Here is a 23,843-nt window from a genome sequence, read left to right on the forward strand (position 1 = left end):
AGAGCAAACCAAGTGCTCTTACTCCGAGTGGCCATACCCATACCGTATACCTATTTTCGTATCGCATACCAGAACCTTCCACTTTGTTGGTGAGCCTGATACAAGATAGCATGCTGCATGTAGTCTGAAACAAAATAATCTCCAGTGTGCTAAGGCCCTGTTTGGGATCAAGGAAATGAGAATGTGAATTTGGTAACTCCATGAACTTGTCAGATTCATGGATTTGCATTGGATTTGATCCATTTAGATTTGTCAACTTCCAAAGTCCACTGTTTGGGAAAGAAATAACAAATCCATGGATCTGAAGAGCATTTATTGCAACACACACACACACACACACTTTTTTTTTAAAAGACTCATTTTGAGGATTTGCAGGTCTTTAGTTTATTTTGGGGATTTGGATTTGTCCCAAATTCATGGATTTATGTATGTGTGGATTTGGGAAATCCATGACAAAGCCTGAACAAAAAAAAATGAGGGATATATTTGAAAACTGTGGATTCTACAAATCCCTGCCTCAAATCCCTCTCCCCAAACAGCCCCTAAAGGAACATATTGAATTCTCCTATTAAAATGTCATATCTTCTTAAGTAGCCTCCAGACCTTAATAAGGCTCCTATTTGCGATATTATTTTAATGTCTTGCCAACATTTGAACATCCAAAGGTGTCTTGTGGGACTCGGAGTATAAAATTACGAGCTAAAAGTAGTGGTAAAGTTAAAGATTGGATTGCTGCAATTAATGATGCTGGCTTAAGACCTCCTGAAGGCTGGTGCCATCCCCACCGCTTTGGTTCTTTTGCTCCACCAAGGGGTTTGACAGAAGATGGAAGTCAGGCTCAGTGGTTTGTAGATGGGAAAGCTGCATTTGAAGCAATTGCTTCATCAATTGAAGAAGCAAAATCAGAGGTCCGTTTCTTCCAATCTCATAGGCCGTCATAACCCAATTCAGTCCATATTGGATTGCCAAATCTCTGCATATTTTGAATCAATGAAGCACTGAGATGACTGGAAGTTTCATGCAGATATTTATTACTGATTGGTGGCTGTGCCCAGAACTGTATCTTCGTCGCCCTTTTCACGATCATGGGCAATACCGACTTGATACTCTACTGGAAGCAAAAGCTAAGCAAGGCGTGCAGGTACTTTTAAGTTCTGTTTGGGATATCATTCTTCTTTGCTGTTTCTTTGCAATTCTTTGTTTTTCGTTGATCTATGCCATGGTTCATCTGCATGACTGATGTCCATGCATCCAAGACTGCATGGACATGGATGTTAAAGAATTTCAGTTTTCGTTAGTACTTAGCAAGTAAGTTCAAGGATATTGTATATCTGACAGGTTTGATTGTGGGCATATGATCACAACCAATGGTTCGACAAGACAAAGTAACAATCCACAAAATATACAACAATGCTGCAAAGAAAAGATAAATACAACCCAAAAAAAGGGAAGAACAGCAGACCTACAGTAATTGAAACACACTCAAGTATAGCAAGCACCAGAAGAGAATAAAACAACTCACAAACTCTCACAAACTACCCACAGCATACCTACAGTAATTGAAACACACTCAAGTATAGCACGCACCTGAAGAGAATAAAACAACTCGCAAACTCTCACAAGCACCAGAAGAGAATAAAACTACTCACGAACTCTCACAAACAACCCACAAACACACACACACACACACACACACACACACACACACTCTCTCTCTCTCTCTCTCTCTCTCTGTTTTATGATGCCACGGAGTAATCTAAGATGCAAATTCAACCATATGCAGATTTATATCCTTTTGTACAAAGAAGTTGCACTTGCTTTGAAAATCAACAGCGTGTATAGTAAGCAAAGGCTTCTTAACATTCACGAGAATGTGAGAGTTCTACGTTATCCTGATCATTTCTCAACCGGAGTTTATCTATGGTATGCAATTCAAACCTGAGTTAGCTTATACTTCTTCTCATAGTTCTTTTGAAATGCTTTGCTAAGCCCACATGGCACATGCACCACTAAACTGGCTACATGTGCCAGCCTGTCATGTGTGTGGAACACAAAGATGCATCAGGTGGGCCTGACCATGATGATGACCTGATCCAAAAATGAGGTTGGTCCCCTCATCAGATGGGCCACACATGTCCATTGAAGTGGACTGTTGGATGTTTTAGAACCATCTATCATCTCTATACTTTTGTTGTCCACCTATTTTGGGCTACATAATCTATATGGAGAAAGCCCAGCTAACACATGGCTTGTATATACCAACACGTGCTGGATTAGCTCATATGACCATGTGTAGAGATGCCGGTCAGCGGGTGGCTTGTCGGTACTCTCTCAGAAATAGAATGTTGTCTTTCTTGTTGATCCACACTATCATTTTACTTGGTTTCCGCAGATGCTTACGAACATTTGTGGTAAAATTACATAGGTCCCATCATGAAAAAATTGTGATTGTTGATTATCAAGTTTGCTATATTGGAGGGCTGGATTTGTGTTTCGGCCGCTATGATACCTTTGAACACAAAGTGGGTGATTACCCTCCCCAGATATGGCCTGGAAAGGACTATTATAATCCCAGGTTTGTCAAAGCTTCTTTTTCAGTGGTCTCCTATTTGAGAACTAAGAGCCAACGCTCTAAATTATTGCAAGAACTTGATATTCTTTTCTTCTGCTTTTTCTTTTTTGTATGGTTTGTTTTGTGTGTGTGTGTTTTTTTTTTTTTTTTTTCCTTCTAGATTTTGTAATTCCTTCTAAATTCTATTAAATCAGGGAATCTGAACCAAATTCATGGGAAGATACAATGAAAGATGAATTGGATCGTAAGAAATATCCTCGCATGCCATGGCATGATGTCCACTGTGCTCTTTGGGGACCACCTTGTCGTGATGTAGCAAGGCACTTTGTTCAGCGATGGAACTTTGCAAAGGTTGATTCTATATATGCTTTTGTCCGATTTACTTGTTAAACATTATTCTCTTTTTTGGGATACTGATCATTATTATGCATCCTTCAGAGAAACAAAGCTCTGAATGAGCAGGCAATTCCTCTACTTATGCCTCAGCACCACATGGTCATTCCACATTATATGGGAAAGAGCAAAGAAATAGATGTCCAAAATAACAAACAGGATGAAAACCACGAGGGCATCAAAAGGCAGTTTTCATTACCTTCCCGGTCCTCCTACCAGGATGTTCCATTGCTTTTACCACAGGGGGCTGATGGAGTAGATATTTCCAATGTAAACGAAAAGCCGAATGGGTTGGATATGATTCACAATTGTGTTGATCATCCCAACAGAATAAATCGGAGTCTTCCTTTCTCATTTAGGAAGTCCAAAGTCGAACCATCCATTGCAGATATGCAGATGAAAGGCTTTGTGGATGACCTTGATGTTATATATCACCAAAGGGAAGTGTCTATGAATACAGTGGCGCATCTAGGCATGAAACATTTGGATCAGGAGTGGTGGGAAACCCAAGAGAGGGGTGATCAGGTTGTTTCTGCCGATGAAGCTGGACAAGTTGGTCCTTGCACCTCATGTCGTTGTCAGGTTGGTTTCTTTTTATTTTCTTTTTTCCTTTTTTGTTGAACAGTTATCAGGTTGGTTGTCTCTATTATTCTGTTGAAAGACATGAAATCTGGTTTCTACAATTCCTAAATATGAAATATGGACTCTTCTAAGTTAGAATGCATTTACCTTGTTTGTTTAATCTTGCTCCTTGTTGGGCTTTTATCTGGAAATTCTCTCAGCTTCTCTTATGATTGTATTGTACTTATTCTACAATGTGGAGTTTACTGATGTATAATGGAACTGTTTGAGATTCTTGTACCTTGAACATTAAATACATAGATCTGTTTTCATCATTACTATGCATGTCTGTAATTAACTTCTTCAGTGCAGGAGATCATTCTTTTAGTATCTCTAATCTTAAGGGCAAGGGTGGGGGGGGGGGGGCTGTGGGGGGAGAGAGAGAGAGAGGTCCAACCAGTTGGACATTGAAGTTATAGTCCACCCAGTTGATAACTTCCAAACCTTTCATTTGGGTGTGACATCCAACTCGTCCAATAGGTGGGCCCTATCCTGAGAATCACCTTATCAAAAAATCATCCACATCCATTAATCTAGTAGACCAAAACTTGTATTTTGCAATTTATCAATGGTCAGACATTATTTTCTATGGTGTGGTCCACCTGATGTGTATATAGGGCTGATTTTTGCTACGAGTGATCCTCATTGTGGGGCCAACCTATTGGAAGGGTTGGATTTCACATTTACGTGATAAGTTGGAAGTTATCCTATGGGTGTACCATACCTTGTGGTCCAATCAGTTGGATATATATATATATATATATATATATATATATATAGTGTTCGAAGTATCGGTATCGCTACAAGTTTCTCTGGCCAGGGATACAGAAACAATATCGATATTGCCGATAATATCGCTGATAACCGGAAATGTGGGAAAACATGGTAAAAACAAAGGAATTTTCAGCGAAACTTCAGGAAACGTTAAAATGTACATATTTGCATATTTAGAAATAATAAAAATTTGCAAAAAGCATGCATACATAACAAGTTTCCATTTAATTGGGCCTTAAAAGTATGTGTTGTTGTAAGAAATCAATCCAACCATCCAACCTTAAAACCAAACGTCCATTGATATTGCAAAATATTAACAACACACGATATTTCACCAAGAAATCATCAACAATTGGAAAGGGAACAAAAGATTGTGGTCTCAATATCGCACATATTGCGATATCGATAATATCGAGATACTATTAATATTATCAATGACAAATTGAACACTACATACAACAATGTGCCCATGGAAAAAAATGAAATAAATTTTTTTCTAATAAACAAAATTCTGATGATATCAATAAGTTGGCGATATTATTGAAATATCGTCGATACACTTATGATACAAGCATTATCTAGAATTTACATAGTTGCAAATATGGACAATTACATTATCAATATTGATACGTCGGTGATACTTAGCAATACATTGCTAATACCTGAAATTTCTGATATATATATATATATATATATATATGGGAAATGGTACTATAAGGTTGACCTCATGGGAACTTCCCATGAGGTCGAGCTGTGTGGGCCCACTGTGATGTGTGTCGAACATCGACACCGTGCATTTGATGGGTCCCCTTTAGGTTATGGGATATCCCAAAAATCACCCGTATATGGAACTCAAGTGGGCCATACCATCTAAAACCATGTGAAGACATGCCTAAAACATATAAAAGCACTTGGTGGGGCCCACCTGAGTTTTGGATGCAGCTGAAACTTGGTCTAACCACTCCTCACACACAACGGATGGGCTGGATTTGTGAACCACGTCTCGGTGGGCCCTATAAATGATTATGAATGTTTTAATGGGAGGGTAACCCCTCTCAACACTATCATCGGACACACCAACAAAAGACGAACTGCTTTGCATTTTGATGAAAAGCTATTACAGTATTTAACGTAAACAAATCTCTTGACAATTCTCCCCAAGCAAGTATGACATTATTTTTCCAAGTGAAATCCTGTTTTTACAAAATCTTACATTAAAATTCTCTCTAACTAGACATGTGAAAGATATTAGATTTCTTCTCATCCCGAGAGCAAAAAGAGTCTTTAAGTAGCAGAGAATGTCCTTTTTCAAAAACTCAAAATGATAAATACCAACTCATATGACACCCTCCAATGCATTATTTCCCATATACAGCTTGTGACTCTCAAGTGGGTAGTCTGGAAATTCACAAAATCTTCTCTGACCTTTGTCACAAGCCTTGTTGCCCAAGGCTCCACAATCCATTCATTAAAGTTTAGGTCAATTATCAAGATTTTTGTGCAACCACAACTAATGGGGGGAGAAAAAAATACCGTTTCCATTCTGGGCAAGACCTAGCCCAGGGGGCTTGCCTTTAACATACAAAATTGGAAACATCACCCTATCCTCCAAGTCTTTTCTTATGATCTATCCTTGGTTGCAAACATTCAGCATACATTTCACCTGGTTGTAGTCGTTGTAGAGGTTTCATGGGTTGATATCTAAGTGGATATGGTCGATTTTGAGGACATGGTGGGGTGGTCCTTGTTGCTAACAAGGTGGCTATGGACGGAAATGCGGAGAATGAGTGGTTTGAATTGATTATTTTAGCACTCTATCTGCATGGTTTCCTAAATCTTTTCTTTTACCGAATATTCCTCTTTCGATTTTCAGCAGCAAAATATCACACTGCTTCCAAATTGAACAGCTTTCAATTCAACTTCATGTTGTAGATGATGAACTAAGTTCATAAGAGTCTTTATTGCCTCGTCGTGACGTAGGATGTCTTTAATGTATGCCCATAAATCTAGTAGAGATTGAAAAAATGCTATGATTTTCTAATTTTTTGTTAGCCTACATTTCGCAAATCTATTATCATCTCTTTTATTTTCCTAATATGATCTTTAATGGAGCATCCGATAGGCATTCTATAAACATCAATTTTCATTTGCAGTGTTTTTATCTCAACATCTTATATTTGTTATAGTACTCAATTAGGGCATCCATATTTCCTTGGTAGTCTCATAAATTTCTTATGCAGGAATCAATTCTTCATGCATAGAGCTAAGAAGGATATTTCTAGTTGTTATGTCTTTTCTTTTTTTCCGTTTCTAGTGCTTTTGTTGTGCAAGTTTTAAACTACTAATCAGAACATCTTCGTTTTCTATCTGTGGTTTTCTTCTAAATATTCTTAGTGTATAGTGTATACAAAACTTCCAATAAAATCCTAACGAATTTGCACCAGCCATCAAAACCCATTAAAATTTCATCCTTTCAAGAGGTCGGTCATGGCTGTTTTGGAATTTCTTGTCAATAAACAAGTGGGAGAGGGTCATATATTAATCAATCAGATACACATCCGAGACACTTTATGCATAATCATCATCAATGGTCTAAAAGGCCCAAATTGGCATCACTCAAAACAATTGACACGGGGGCAATGCAATCATTGTCAATTTGGCCCAAAAGTTCCACTTACTCGATTGTGAGCAAAGGCAATTTAAGTCGAAAGGACAAGAAAGGAATCCCTCCACCACAATAGTCAAGTGATACCCACAACAAACATATTTCATACATAATAAATCTCAATGGCTTTGTAACGTGTAAGTGTAGCGCCACTATGGCTAGGTGTTGCAGCCACACTTGCATGCCACAAAAACTATGAATATGGCATCCACTATATATATTACCACGCTGTGCAAACTTGTGTACAAGATGATAAAGTGGTGCATTGGCAATCCATTTTGTCATCTTCTCTCCTCAGAATCATGTCAATCATTGCTTTGATACCACTATTGGGCGCATGCGCATGGCGTCACACATTATATTTTAAATTATTAGTTGTTGTTGTTCAAGTAACACGATTACAGAAATCAGTGGCCCACTTAAATAAACCACATGCAGGAAGACAGGCCAATTCACATGTCTGATTCGGTGGTGAAGATGGTGTGCTGACGACACAGTCCCGGTCAAATGCAAGTGGACAAGCCCCACGTTATATGACTCATCCCTTTCTCTCACCTCGGAAGCACTATGGTCCACAGAGTGGACGTGCAATGCACAACCCAAGGAGCTCGAGTAGACAGTCCACCAGAAAAGAGCACAAGCATGTGGCCCACTAAATGAGAACATGAGTGCACAGTCTACTAGATTGAGGCACAAGTGTGCAATCCACTAGATGGAAGCACAAGTACACAACTCAAGGGTGGGGGGCGTGCAAACCGTGGTGGAGGGGAGGGGCGTGAGGCCGCGGACCAAGCACTATGAGCGTAGAAGTAGAGGGAACGAGTGAGTAAGAGGATGAGGGGGAGCAGGGCTAATATAGGGGAGAGGCCACCGCCTATTCCTCTACCCCTCCTCTCCTCCTGGCTCCTGCCACGTAAAGGGGCAGGTGGCCCCCACTAGGTGTTGCCACCTATTCCACTACTAACAGTCTGCATGTGTCCCCATGGGAACTTGTACATAGTATTCCATATACAATTTGCAGTCCTAGAATATTATGTTTGGACAGAAGAAATGAGTCTAGGTTTCAGTTTCTAGTAGTGTTTGTCTAGTATTGCTCAACTGCTAGCATTTTATATTAACTTATTAATCACTGCCTGTATACCTAAAATTTGCTGTGCATTTTATGCTACAGGTACCCTACTTAATACATGTAGAAAACTAGTCAGTAGAAAAATATTGACATCAATTATGTGTAGAGCAACAAAAAGAGACAATCACTAAGCTAGAATCTCTTTAATATTTCCTTACATAAAATCTTAGGCCCAGTTTGGAAAGAGCACAACGCACATTTTCAAGTGGAGTCCAAAAGAAACTTCTGCTGAACCTATAACTTGCCATCCATTCGTTGCCTTGGCAATTAGATTATTGGTCAGGTGGCATTGAAGATGAGATACATCACCAAACAAAAAGAGAAATTGAGACATGTCATGGATTATCTAAGTCCAAATCCATCACATATCCTCTGGAGAACTTCTATGAAGGAACTTGTATGAGAAAAAGTTGACTTAGGGGAGATGAGTATCAATCAGCTAATGGTCAACACATAGGCTGCATTACTCTTCAGAAAAAGAAAAGGAAAAAGAAGAAGAAGAAGAAGAAGAAAGAAAGAATGAATGAATGAATGAATGAATGAAACATAGGTTGAATCTGCCTGGAATCAGCATACATGCCTTGTCTTTTTGTTTTTTCTTGAAAATTGGCATGAAAATGGTTTGAATTTTGTTTATTATGGTGATGGTTTACCTTCTAAAATGTATACATGCTATCTTCTATGCTTTCACTATTTTCTTCTTTGTTTTCTGAGTTACTAACATTTTAGTTTTATCTGCTTTTTGGACACTGCATTAACTACTACCTTAATGAAATTGTAGGTTATTAGGAGTGTTGGCCAGTGGTCTGCTGGAACAAGTCAAACAGAAGACAGCATCCACAATGCTTATTGCTCTCTCATTGAGAAAGCAGAATACTTTATTTACATTGAGGTGATGAGTCTTTGTCAACTTCATCTGTAGTTTTTATAAAATCCAATCCTTTGCATCAAGTACACCATGCTTACAGATCAGACCAATAATTCTCGGACCGTCTATTTTGAGGTTTTTTTAGAAGCATGTTTGAATAAGATAGAAACAAGCTGAAGAAGGTCCCATCATAAAATTTAAGGTCCAGGTTAGGAAAGCCAGTCAGTTGACTTGGATCTCTCCATATAGCTGAGTAGATAATTCCACAAATTGAAATTATACATCAAACATTTTACTCATAACACATTACGCATACATGCATTTAAATTATACACTGTGATTTACAGACTAATAGATTCTTACAAATAATACACATTAAGTAGAGAATGATTTGATGATAATAATGTGAAGAAAAGAGGAGAAGATTGAGAAAGGAGGAGAGTTTGGGAAAGATGTTGTGTTAGGCTTGCTTGCCCTAACACAATATTTTATTATAATAGAGCATATAGTACACCACAGGGGAAGAGGAAAGTGTGCACATGCACTTACACTAAAAGGGTCACTACTAACCACATACACAAGACACTAGCATTCTCTATACTCCCCCTCAAGTTGGAGCATAGATGTTGAATATGCCCAACTTGTCACGAACATGATGAAGAGCATCTCGACTCAAGGACTTTGTAAGGACATCAGCAAGTTGATCCCCAAATCGAACGAAAGGAGTGACAATTTCCATAGAAGCTACTTTCTCCCGAATAAAGTGACAGTCGACCTCAATATGCTTGGTTCGCTCGTGGAAAACCGGGTTATGAGCAATATGGATGGCCGCTTGGTTGTCATAGTGAAGAGGAACTAGATCCGAAGGAGGATAGCCAAGTTCTTCAAGAAGGTTGTGAAGCCACATGAGCTCACATGTCGCATGAGCCATAACATGATATTCTGCTTCAGCTGAGGATCGGGCAACAATCGATTGCTTTTTACTCTTCCATGTTATAAGATTGTCACTTAGGAAGGTACAGAAGCCAGATGTAAAGCGGCGATCATAAGTACTACCCACAAAATCAGCATTGAAATAGCCAGAAAGATGAAGATGACCATGCAACTGAAAGCGAAGGCCAAGACCCGGGGCTAATTTTAGATACCGAAGTATGTGATAGACAGCCGTGAGATGGGAAGTACGGGGAGCTTGCATGAATTGGCTAACAACGCCCACTGCAAATGAGAGATCTAGGCGAGTAATAGTCAGGTAAATAAGCCGGCCTACAAGACGTCGATACATCCCAGGATCAATAAGTAGAGCACCATCATCTGGTCAAAGCTTTTGCGAAGTATCCATGGGAGTGGTAGTAGGCTTGCACCCTAACATGCCGGTCTCCATGAGAAGATCGAGCGCATATTTTCATTGTGATAGGACCAATCTGGATGATGAGCGACCAACTTCAATTCCGAGGAAGTGGCGAAGAAGACCAAGATCCTTAATCTCAAACTTGGTCTTCAAAAATTCTTTGACCTCCCTCATTCCAACAGAATCACTATTGCACAAAACAATATCATCCACATAAATAATGAGAACCATGATGTCTGTCAATCGACGACATATAAAGAGAATGATCGGCATGACTACGAACAAAGCCGAACTCCAAGAGAGCCTGACTGAAATTTTCAAACCATGCACGTGGGGATTGTTTGAGTCTATAAAGAGCCTTCTTCAACTGACATACAAGTGCAGGGTTGTGAGAAGTAACAAAGCCAGGAGGTTGATACATTTAAACTTCCTCTGAAAGGTCCCCATGGAAAAATGCATTCTTAACATCAAGTTGAAACAAGGGCCACGATAAATTAACGGCCAAGGGGATCACAACGTGAATCGAATTAAACTTAACCACCTAAGAAAATGTCTCGAAGTAATCTACACCATGAGTCTGTGCGTAACCCTTAGCAATACGACGGGCTTTATAGCGATCAATGGAGTCGTCTAGAAGAAACTTGATCGTATAAACCCATTGACATCCAACGGGTTTATGACCCGAAGGAAGTGGCACATGGTTCCAAGCAGTGTTCGAGTTGTCGGTATCGCTACAAGTTTCGCTGGCTGGAGATAAAGATATAATATCGTTATCGCCGATAATATCGCTGATAACCGGAAATGTAGGGGAAAAGGGGAAAACATGGAGAAAATGGTGGAATTTTTCGTTGAAACTTCAGGACATACCTAAATACACATATTTACATATCCAAGAATGAAAAATTTACAAAATAATGCATTAAATAATAAGTTTCCATTTAATGGGGGCCAAAAGGCATACGTTGTCGTAAGAAATCATTCAAATAGTAATCAAAATGAGTTTATATAATACAAATGCAAACTTACAAGAATAATTAGATAAATTTAAAGTTCAAGTGGACCCACCACAAAAAACCGTGGGATCAATCAACCCATCGTTGAAACATTTATAGGGCCCACCATGATGTATTTTTTAGATCCAGCCTATTCAGTTGAAACATTTATAGGGCTTACCATGATGTGTTTTTTAGATCCAGCCTATTCACAAGTTAACATAGAGATAGATGAAGCGAAAAGAAAAATATAAGCTTGATTGGAAACTTCTGTGGCCCCTTAAGAAGTTTTGAACAGTGGGTGTCACTGTCTCCACTGTTTTCTACAGTGGGGTCCACTTAAGCTTTATATTTGCCTCATTATTTTTCTCATGTGTTAAAATAATCTCTCCAAATGGATGGATGGTATGGATACAACACATGCATCATGGTTGTACGGAGGTGCGCAAAGCGGAAGCAGATTGGCTGGTGTACCACACACCAACCATATAGCTGTTGTAGGTATGTGTCATGCGAAGACGAGCACTGACGCTCCTCTTGTACGGACGGTTCAAAGTAGATCAAAGTTACATGGGCCTACAGTGATGTATTTATTATATGTATACCGTTCATCTATTTTTATAGATTATTTTAGAGCATTATCCAAAAAATGAATCATATCCAAAGATCTTCTGGTCCACACCACAAATAGCAACAAAGATAATGATTTTCACCGTTAAACAATTCATAGGGCCTGCCATAACATTTATTTTCCATCTAATCTGTCCATAAGATCACAAAGGACAGAATGAAGAGGAAAAACAAATTTCATATTGATCCAAAACTTCTGTGACCCCAAAAACGGGTTTCAATGGTAGACGTTTAATCTCCCATTGTTTTTTTTTTTTTTCAGTGTGGTCTACTTGATAGTTAGATCTATCTTATTTTTCGTCTCAAGCCTTAAGACGAGCACGCCAAATGGATGGATGGTTTGGATATAACACATACATCGTGATCAGATCCAAAGAACTTGTTGACGTCAATACGCCGGATAGATAGCTGGTGTGAGGTACACCAGCCAATCCGGTTCCGGTAGGAAGCGGATTGCTTACTGAGTTATCCAATAACCTTAGTGCACTGAGTAAACACTGTGGGGTCCACCATTATTTATTTATTTATTTTATCCACTTTGTTCATCCATTTTAATACATAATTTTATGGCTTTACCACAAAACGAAAGAATATAAAACGCTCAAGTGGATCACATCACAAGAAACAATGTGATTGAACCTCTACCATTGAAAAATTCGTGAAGGCCACAAAAGCTTTTCCTCAAATTGATATTCGTGTTTTCGCTTCATCGAGGTCCTTTCAACCTTATGAACAGGTTGGATGACAAATAAACATAATCGTGGGTCCTAACAAGGTTTCAACGGTGGAAATCATTATTCCACACTGTCTCCCATGGTATGGTCCATTTGAGCTTTGGATTTACTTAAATTTTGGGATCAACCACTAAAATTAGTAGAAAAAAATGGATAGAGGGTGTTGATAAATCACATACATTAACAATGGGCCCAAATGACTTTACTCAGTACGATAAAAGCATACTGTTTCATCCATGCCAGTCCAATTTAAAGCCTCGCCACTGGTCCATGCTCTGTGGTCCCACCATGATGCATATGTTTAATCCATTCCATCGGTCCATTTTTCTAGATCATTTTATGATAACCATCCAAAAATGAGATAGATCAAAATCTCAAGTGGACCACACAATGTTGATTGAACGTATACGGTCTACAATTAAAAACTTCTTGCGGGCTACGAAAGTTTTGGATCAAGCTGATATTTCTTTTTTCCCTTCACCCAGGTATTTAAGACCTAATCAACAGCTTGGATATCAAATAAACATTACAGTGGGCCCCAGGAGGTTTTAAATGGTGGACATTTAATGACTACTGTTTTCCCGTGGTGTGGTCCACCTGAGTTTTAGATCTACCTATTTTTTTGTATCAAGCTCTAAAATTATATTTAAAAATTAATGGACAGAATGGATACAACAAATGCATCATGGTGGGGCCCACGGAGCACCGACCTGCACCGTCAAAACCCAAACCCCCGATTTAAAATGAAATCCCATCCCCAATTTCCGTAAAAACCCTGAAAATCCTCTCCTTCCCACCAAAATCTCTAGATTTTCAACACGAAAATCCCTCTCTCTCATCCCAAATTTAAAAAAAAAAAACCCTTTATTTTCCAACAAAATCTCGAGATTTTCACAACCTGCAAGCTGATTTTTTCTTGGGAAACTGCCGGAGGATTTTTCGATGGAAAAGCCGATTTTTTTGGGTTGAATCTTACTGGAAAGTTGCCGATCCGCACTCAACAGCCGTGAAGCTCTTGAAATTCGTGTTTTCACCCAGATCCGGCGAAAAACAAGTATTTTCTTGCGTTTTTTGTTTTTGATTTCGACGATTTTATCGCCGAAAACATCTCTTGTTGGCTACAGTTCCCACCCTTCGAAAATATCGGCGATATTTCGAAAATATCGGCGATATCTGGCAGCGATTCGAATAAATGGGTTTTCGGTATCGCTGAGCCAGCGATACCGATATTATCGGCGACAATTCGATATTGTCGCCGATAATTTAAACACTGGTTCGTAGTATGATTCTTCTCAAGAGAAGACATTTCTTCTATCATCGCCTTCGTCCAGTTAGGACTTTGAAGAGCATGTGAGAGAGACCGAGGAATAGTCTGTGATGAAAGGGAAGCTGCAAACGACTGAAAAGATGATGAAATATGATTATATGAAACGAAATTACTAATAGGGTGTTAAGTACAAGATCGTGACCCTTTGCGCAAGGCAGTGGAGAGATCTAAACTCGAGGTAGGAGAGTCACCTGAGCCAACATCCAAAGTGAGCGGAAGGGTGGATGGCTGAGCGTGTGAAGATTTATCTTGACGATGATACACCCGCAGAGGCTTAGGCTTACCCAAATCACCAACAGGATGCTGAATGGAGGGGAGAGGAGTTTCCCCATGATCACTAGTAGAAAGAGGAAGAGGATAAGAGTCATACTCCCCCTGACTCGCAAAAGGAGCATAGAGGGATCGGCCTGGAGCTAAGAAAAAGGAAATATCCTCAAAGAAGGTTACATCGGCATAGACATATTTCTTGCGAGTCAATGGGTCAAAACATTTATACCCTTTCTGACTCCGAGTATACCCTAGGAAGACACATTTAATTGCCCTGTGACTAAATTTATCATTACTTCCATCCGAAATTTGAACAAAGCATGTGCAACCAAAAACTTTGTGGTAGAGGAAATGGATTATCATGAGGATACAATATAGTAAATGAAGATTTGTAAGACAGGATACGTGATGGTATACAATTAATAAGAAAAGTAGCAGTTAGAAGAGCATCACTCAAAAAATGTTTAGGTAGATGCATACCAAGCAGAAGGGTGCGAGCAACTTCAAGAAGATGATGATTCTTTCGTTTTGCAATACCATTTTGTTGAGGTGTGTGAGCACACGACGTCCTAGACAAAATACCATGTTCCTGCAAGAAGGATAGAAAGATAGTAGACATGTATTCACCCTCATTATCAGAATGGAGGGTTTTGATGGAACATTGAAATTGAGTACACACTTCATGAGAAAACACTTTAAACGCATCAAACACTTCACTTTTAGATTTTAAAAGATAAATCCAAGTCATACGTGAATAATTATCAATAAATGTGACAAAATATCTAAATCCAAAAGTAAAGGTAACCGGATCTAGTCCCCAGACATCCGAGTGAACCAGAATAAAAGATTAAGATTTCCTCCTACAAGAGCTAGGAGGAAACGTAACACAATGATGTTTAGACAATTTACAAATATCACAGCATGACGGTTTAGTGAGAGATAAGGAAACAAAATTCTCAATCTAGCTATTGATGGGTAGCCTAAGCGGCAGTGCTACTGAGTCATGGACTCTCAATCTAGAGAAAGGGTACTAGAAGGGACAACGGGTGTATCATCGAGAAGATAAACGCCTCCTCGCTCATGCCCCCCACTAATCACTATCTTCATCTGTAGGTTCTGACAGAAACAATAAGAAGAGAAGAAGATAATGAAACAATTTAATGATTTAGTAAGAGAGCTAACAGACAATAAGTTTAATGGAAAACGAGGCACATGCAAGACTGAGGACAGAGACAAGGAAGAAGAAAGAGGAATGAAACCAATACCAGAGATGGGAGTTTGGGTTCCATCTGCGACTGTGACATACTGAGTGTGAGGAGAAGGAAAATAAAAAGAAAAGAATTGAGACTTACCAGTCATATGGGAGGAAGCTCTAGAGTCTATGACCCAAGAGGTAGGAGAGGATGACGTAAGAAGAGCAGTACCTGACTGGGCCGAAGTTGCGTGAGATAGCTTAGGAATATCACAAATGTGAATCCACATAAGGGCATCATATACAGCTCGAGAAATGATAAGAGACTCCCCTGAAGCAGTGTTCGAAATATCGATACTATCGGCCAATATTATCGGTATTGCGGTCTAGCGATATGAAATTCTTCGAAAGAGACCAAAAAGAAAAAAAAAATGCCAAATATCGTTTGGGATAGTGTCATTATCAGAAAAAATCGGGAAAAAAGGGCTAGATGATGGATTTTGGTACCTGTAGAAGAGATCTCCGTGATCGGAAGCCTCCATTTAGTGGGCCATTCGAATCAAAGCGCCGTTCGTAGGTTACCGCAAATAAAATCTCCGATTTTGGAGAGAAATCTGTCGAAATCCTAGCCGATTCGTGAGATTTGGTTGAAATTTTAGGGTTCCAGCCTTATTACGGAATGTCTCTGTTTAAAAAAAGGTCGTCCGAGCCCCCCTTTTTAAGGAAATGGAGTATCGTGCACCACCGAGCTTGCTGGTGTGTTGACGTCACCAAGCTCTATGGGTCCCATCACGAGGTATGTGTTATATCCAAATCGTTCTTCCATTTGGCGAGCTCTTCTTAAGGCCTGAGCTTAAAAATAAGACAGATCCACAAATCAAGTGGACCACACTGTAAACAACAGTGGGAGATTGAACGTCTACCATTGAAACCATTTTGGGGGTCACAGAAGTTTTGGATCAATATGATATTTATTTTTCCTCTTCATCTAGGTCTATGTGACCTAATTAACAGATTTGATGGAAAATAAACGTTATAGTGGGCCCTACGAATGTTTTAACGGTGAGAATCAGTCCCCATTGTTATTTGTGGTGTGGTCCACTTGAGCTTTGGATATTAATCATTTTTGAGTTCATAATATGAATGATTTCTCCAAAATCATGAACGGTGTAGATATAATAAATGCATTATTGTTGTGCCATGTAACTTTGAAATGTTAGTACAACTCGAGCTTGAGGAGCATCAGCGTCGGACGCAGATTTCCTGCGAAACGCTTTTTGAAGGAAGTTCCTACACAACTGCATTTGAAATCGTAGGTGGGGCCTAATATGATGTTTGTGTGGAATCCACTCCGTCCATCCGTTTTTTGAGATCATTTTAGGACATGGGATAAAAAATGAGCAAGATTCGATCCTCAAGTGCGCCGAAAACGTGAGGATTAATCGTCCACACTTGAAATATTCATGGGGCCACAGAAGTTTTGAATCAGACTAATATTTGTATTTTCAATTCATCCCAGTAGGAATGACGTTATGAACGGTATGGATGGCATGTAAACACCACCAACCCCAGGGAGGTTACAACAGTAGGAATTTCCCTACCCACTTTTCCTTTAGTGTGGCCCACTTTAGTCTTGGATCCTGCTTACTTTTGCTCTCAAGTTCTAAAATAAGCTCAAAAAATGGATGGACAGGGTGGATTTCTTACAAACATCATAGTGGCCCCACATAGGTTTCAAGCACAGGAACTTGGCAGGAAATCGGCGTCAGTCAGCGCCCGTATTTCCAGTGTGCTGGGAAGGCACAGTGAGCAGTATACTTTGTAAATTTTGTGGGGCCCACTATAATTCATGTATTTTATCTACTCTGTCCATCCATTTTACTGGATAATTTTATGGTTTTAGCCTAAAAAATGAAGCATTTCCAAAGCTCAAGTGGACCACACCATAGAAAACAGTACAAATTGAACGACTATCGTTAACAAATCCTCGGGGAACAAAGAAGTTTTGGATCAAGCTGATCTATGTTCTTTTCCTTCACCCATGTCTTTGTGATCTTATGAATAGGTTAGATGAAAAATAAACATCATTGTAGGTCTCAAGAAGGTTTCAACGATGAAAATCATTATTCCTACTGTTACATGTGGTCTATTTGAGCTTTGTATATATTTCAAATTTGTGCTCAACCCCTAAAATGAGCTAGAAAAATGGATGGACGACGTGGATAAACCATGTACATTCATGGTGGGCCCAACAGAGTTTATTCAGTACTATAAGAGCGTATTTAAGTGCAGTGCAGGGAGCAGATTAGGCTAGACCCTAGCCTCACCCAAGACCGTACAGCTCCTACCGTGGTATCCAACTTGACATGTGTATTCTGTATCCACTTTGTCCATCTGTTTTTTTAGATCATTTTACCACATGATCCCAATAATTAAGATGACGTGGATAAACCATGTACATTCACGGTGGGCCCAACAGAGTTTATTCAGTACTATAAGAGCATATTTAAGTGCAGTGCAGGGAGCAGATTAGGCAAGACCCTAGCCTCACCCAAGACCGTACAGCTCCTACTGTGGTACCCAACTTGACATGTGCATTCTGTATCCACTTTGTCCATCCATTTTTTCAGATCATTTAACCACATGATCCCAATAATTAAGAAGATCCAATTATCAGGTGGACCATACTTAAGGAAACTGTGGTAGTTGAACAAGGTACCATTAAAAACTTTTTAGGTTACACCTTATTTTTTCGTATATTTTATTAGGCATTCAATCTGCTGATAACTTCACATAAGTTTGAATGAAGAGAAAAAACTATTATCAACTTGATCCAAAACTTTTGTGGCTCACTAATGGTCAATCACCATTGTTTCCTATGGTATGGTATACGTGATTATTGGATCTGCTTTATTTTTTGGATAATGTCTTAAAATGATATGAAAAAATGGATGGACGAGGTGGATACTGAATATATTTGTCTTAGTTCAATCGGACAACGCATAGCTTAGGACCTATACAAAGGAAACCTATTATGTGCACTTCTTTTTTGAGACTATATGATTTAAAAGTGTGTATTAAGGTCTTTTTTAATAATCCCTGAAGTTTCATTGAAAAATTCAACCATTTTTCCAATGTTTCCTCATGTTTCCCAAAAAGTGCAATAAATTACACGATACAAACGATATATCCCATGCGATAACCGATATGTATCTGTATCCCATGGTTGCGATACATTGCGCGATACCGATATTTCGAACACTGCCCTGAAGTAGATTGCTTAGTTGTCGGGGTGGAAGATTTGTGTCTCAGGAGCAATTATGGATGCAATAGAAGTAGCGGCATGCTAGGATGACCATGTGTCTGCCAGCAATAATCAACGGTGTGATTAGTTCCACCGCAATGTGAACAAATGCAGGAACCATCACGTCCTCGCCCACGTCCACCACGACCACGAAAACTACGGCCGCCATGATTGCGATTTCCCTCGCGGCTTCTACCATGACCACCAAAACCAGAAATGCACCATGAACTCAAGGATGGTACCCGAAGGCCAAGAGAGGACTGATCGCCGGCAGACGTGTTGAACGCTCGGGTGATACAAATGAATGAGAAGAAAGAGTAGAGACGGTAGCACGCTGACGCGGGGCATAGACTGTCGTCAATGTGGGAAGAAGATCCTGCATAACAACCTGATCTCGAACATGAAGATAATTGGAATTCAACCCAGCTAGGAACTGTATGATATGAGTATCATCCCGCTGCTTATGGGCATGTTCATGATCCTCTTTACATTTGGAAGGAAGAGGCTGATACATATCCAACTCATCCCACATACTCTGAAGCGTCGAATAGTAATCTTTTAATGATTTGGAGGTTTGATGCAGGACATGGAAAATTAAATATGATATGCAAGATTGCAGGCTTAGATCACACCAATTTAGAAACAATCACACAAATTCCACATCCCACATGAAAATCCAAACATTCAATTAAAGGGGAATCTATGCGGGTCCAAGCCGACACAGGCTAGGACTGGACCAATAAAATTATAAACCAAACAATGTCAAAGGGAAATAAAATCAACTACTCATGCATAAAAATCAGTCCCTAATCCAAGGGATTCCCTAATTTCAATTCAAGGAACCCTAAGGTGATAAAAAGGGGCAAATCAATTAGGGATCATGTAATATAGGGTTAGGATTCATGAAAAAAAACGGCTATGAGAGGATAAAAGAGGATAAAAACCTGAGCCAAAAGATGATCCCGCGTGTAGACAGCAACAATGGCCCAGACGGATGTGTGTGTGATCCGGCCGCACGTGTGTGGGGCCCACTATTCAGAAAAAGGCCACCTTGGCCCTGGTCGGCCAGGGATGGACTCCAAAACCTCCAAATTTCAGCTCGATCCGATGTACGGTTTGTGCGTGGTGCTCCGCCGAAGTTTCAGCTCGCCTGCGGGCCGAAATCTGGAAACCTGCTATAATGAAGAAATCTGATACAAAAAAAGGACAAATTCGAAGTATGGATGGCAGAGGAAGATGGAAAAAAAGATCATGGAAGATGGGGGTGAATTGGGATTGATGTGGCTTCGCACCACGGTAGTTAGCCCTTCGAAAAGGGAGGGCTTCGCACCCACTTTTGAATTCTTCCACAACTCACGAAGAGAGCAGAAAAATAAAGTAGGAATTTTTTATTAACTTCAATGAATGAAAAGAACTACAAGGGGTGCCTATTTATAGGGAGAACCCTATACCCAAAAACTCGCACCATGTGCGACACCTATTACTTGGCGATTAAGTAAACTAAAATAAAAATCAAACGAGGAAATCTAAAGCGTTCACGATGTTCTAAATAATAACAATAAGCAAAACCTAAAATATAAAACCAATCCGATGAGTGGGCCACGATCATGAGATCCCATGGTGGGCTTTTCTTGACTGTCGGGCCACTTTTCTGAACCAAAACTTGTCTTCTAGCTAGGAGGCCCTCTCTGGACGTCGTCATCGAGCCAGATCGATGGTGGGGTCCTCCTTCTGCATACGTACGTGCGTAGGGGGGGCGGCATGAGTGCACGTGTGCCTGTGATGTCCCCATCAAGGTTTGTTGGAATCGACTAATTTCTTGAATAAGCTGAAATACCCCTGAAAAATTCTGAGATTCCGAGAACATATCATAAAACGTATCCCAAATGCCTTTAGCTGAGGATAAAAACATCACTGAGTGGCTAATCGAGGAATCCATACTATTCAACAATCATGCAATAACTTAATAATTCTCCTTTGTCCAAGACTTGTAAGTAACATCTGTAGAGCTTGGGGGATCATCCAAAATATACAACTTCTCATGGGCTCATAAAAATACTTTTACAGATTGTGCCCATTGAAGATAGTTGTCACCATTCAACTTAGTGGAGGTAATCTGTAAGGGGCTGGATTCAAGAGACCCTATGCCAAGATATGAGGGCCCTTTGTCAGCCATAGGAGAGTCTAAGAGAGATAAACCTATGCCAAGAGAGGCCCTACGCCAAGAAGGATTGATTCAAACAACTCTATCTCACTCAATCCTTCAAGATAATAAGAGATAAACCTCAAACAAATAGCAATTATCCAAAATAACATGAAACTCAGTAAAAACGGCCCAACCGAGTAAAAAACGGCCCAGCCGCATGTCCGTTTGAGGTTAAAAACCTCTCAAACATTGATCTTAAGTAAAAAAAAATCCTCCATAGGTAGCTTGGGAGGAAGATTTCAGTCCATCTTGAGCAAAGAAACCAAAGAAAAGCTTACCGATTTGAGGTAGATTGAAGAAAAACGGAAGATGGGCCCAATTTTTGAATTTCTCTATTTCGCCCAAAATGCCATGAAAGGATGTCCAAAAAATTCTGAAAAAATCATGACAAATCTTCTAAAATCAAGATCTATCAAACGACTAAACTTTTAGCTCAAACGGAGTCCATGTGTCCGTACAACGGTGATGTCAACCGTACGGCTGCTGACGTCAACAAGGTGACATGTTGTCTCTCAATCTGTTGGATGCAGAATGCCTGGATCTATGCTTTGATACCAAGTAGGATTGAGAGAGAAGGAGGAGGAGAGTTTGGGAAAGATGTTGTGTTAGGCTTGCTTGCCCTAACACACAATATTTTATTATAATAGAGCATATAGTACACTGCAGGAGAAGAGGAAAGTGTGCACATGCACTTACACTAAAAGGGTCACTACTAACCACATACACAATACACTAGCATTCTCTATACATTACGCATGGGGATAATAAAATAAGGGTAAGATGAGAAATGTCACTTCTGGTAGATTATCTTTATTTGAACCTGAAAAGGCCAAGCTATATGTCCTAGAGGGGGGGGGGGGTGAATAGGACAATGCCAAATAAAAACTTATAACAGCGGAATAATAAAGAAAATGATAGCCAAAGTAAATTACAATGCAGTAAATTAAAATAACCTCAAAATTCAGATCTTGAGAGGTTGATACAAATGTTGTTCTAAGGACAACCTTACACCAAAAACAGAGTTTATGGTAGGACAACCTTATTTCTAGAAAGGTCTTTGTATCAAATCTCAAATCGAAGAGGAATACAAAAATAAATATAAACTGAATTGAAATAACTTGTAATTAAAGATGTATTGTTCTAGGGACAGCCATACACCATAAAAATGGCAGGGCAACCTTGCTGGAACAACTTTCAAATGAAATTGAAAATCAAGCTTAAAAAGGAATAGCAGAAAGTAAATTCTAAGCTATTACAACATTCTCACAAAGCTTGAAATAATTACAACATTCACCACCATAAATACATCCTACAAAAAGAATAAAAAATTAGAAGAATAAAACAATCAACCACAACTCAAGGGATTATAGTGGTTCGCCTGTGTGTTCACCAACTATTATACAACAGCCACACAAAAAGCTACTCCACTCCTAATATCCTCACACAAGGGATATTAGCGTTCACTAAAAATAGGTTTTCCCAGGTTCACCCAAAACCCTTACAATTGTGTCTTTGTCTGTGGGCTTACACAATTAAAAAAACCCCACTTCTGAGTTTTCCTGGCTTTCCTCAGATAACCAAAATAACAAGATTTTTCTGGCAAATTTTGAAAGAAACCAAAATAATAGAAAGGAATTTACAATATGTAAAATACCTGAAAATCTCCTTCGTTGTAGCAGCCCGGTAGAACCAAATCAAAGTAGATGATTGAATGTCCAAGTTCAATGTCCAGTACTCGATTACAATGGTTCTAGTTCTAATAGATTTTAAATTAAACCAAATAGGGCTTGCCTTAATTGATTTTGATTCCAAAGAAAGGGAATAACAATTCCTCTTTTCAAATCAGATTGGAATAGCAAAAACAAAATCAATTAAAATAAAGCTAAGGAAAGAGAATATTAAATAAGCACACTTAGCTTAGATGGAGCACAGAATTATCTCTCAGAAGTTCGACGAAGATTGGCTTGAATACTTTAATTAAATCGATGATTTCTTCTGAGATTCGTGCACTATTTATAGGTGAGAAGATCGGGTCTTCGATTTCCAGAGTGCTCTTCGACTAGTCGAAGCTCTACCAATATATTTGAAAAATCCGGCGGAATTTGCTTGACCGCTTCTACGATCGTCGTAGCTCTCCTACGATCGTCGTAGGTCACCTACGATCGATCGTAGGTTTCCTTCGATCGGTCGTAGGTCCTGCAAAGGTTCTCTGGACTTCGAGTCGTAGATTGTACGACCGGTCGAAGATCAGTCGACACTGTTACGATCGGTCGAATGCATTCCGTGACTAGTCGAAGGCTAACAGATTTTATCCGGAATTTGTAACAAACTTACGACTGGTCGAGGAATTTCTTAGACTGGTCGAAGCAAGTCTAGGACTAGTCGAAGAAGGCCTAGGACTAGTCGAAGAACAGACCAATCACAAGTAAAATAACATTCGACTTATGTATCCGAAATGACCTACTTCTAAGGTCAACCTATGGTCAAACAAACCTCAATCATGAAGTATGGACATTGAAGCATTAGGAACAAGTGACCTTGAAGTATCAGTCTTGAAGTCTTGATGTAGTTGAACTCTTCATGTAACTCAATCTTGAAAGTGGCTTGAGTTTCAGCTTGAGTCTTGAGTTCAGCTTGAGTTTCAACTTGAGTCTTGAGATCAGCTTGAGTTTCAGCTTGAGTCTTGATTTCAGCTTGAGTCTTGTTTTGTGAGCAGTTCTTGTATTCAAGAGTCTTGTCTTGTGAGCAGTTCTTTCATTCAAGATCTTGAGTCTTGTACTTGAGAGCTTTGCTTGTTGTGAGCTTAGCATGTTTATGAATG

General features: G+C 39.4%; 1 protein-coding gene across 4 annotated transcripts in view; it reads left to right on the forward strand.

Moving 5' to 3' along the window:
* LOC131226011 (phospholipase D zeta 1-like) overlaps nt 1-23,843 on the forward strand; it is a 44,488-nt gene that overhangs the window by 14,878 nt on the left and 5,767 nt on the right. For 2 of the 4 annotated variants that reach the window (XM_058221648.1, XM_058221651.1), the window contains 7 exons: nt 666-908; nt 1,025-1,141; nt 1,784-1,923; nt 2,426-2,575; nt 2,767-2,923; nt 3,011-3,547; nt 8,936-9,046. In XM_058221648.1, the coding sequence (XP_058077631.1) occupies nt 666-908; nt 1,025-1,141; nt 1,784-1,923; nt 2,426-2,575; nt 2,767-2,923; nt 3,011-3,547; nt 8,936-9,046 (1,455 nt within the window). The remainder of the gene's footprint in view (nt 1-665; nt 909-1,024; nt 1,142-1,783; nt 1,924-2,425; nt 2,576-2,766; nt 2,924-3,010; nt 3,548-8,935; nt 9,047-23,843) is intronic. The other 2 variants (XM_058221650.1, XM_058221652.1) reach the window with 2 other exon arrangements.

The sequence above is a fragment of the Magnolia sinica genome, chromosome 14 (genome assembly GCF_029962835.1).
Source record: "Magnolia sinica isolate HGM2019 chromosome 14, MsV1, whole genome shotgun sequence".
In the NCBI taxonomy this organism is placed as follows: domain Eukaryota; kingdom Viridiplantae; phylum Streptophyta; class Magnoliopsida; order Magnoliales; family Magnoliaceae; genus Magnolia; species Magnolia sinica.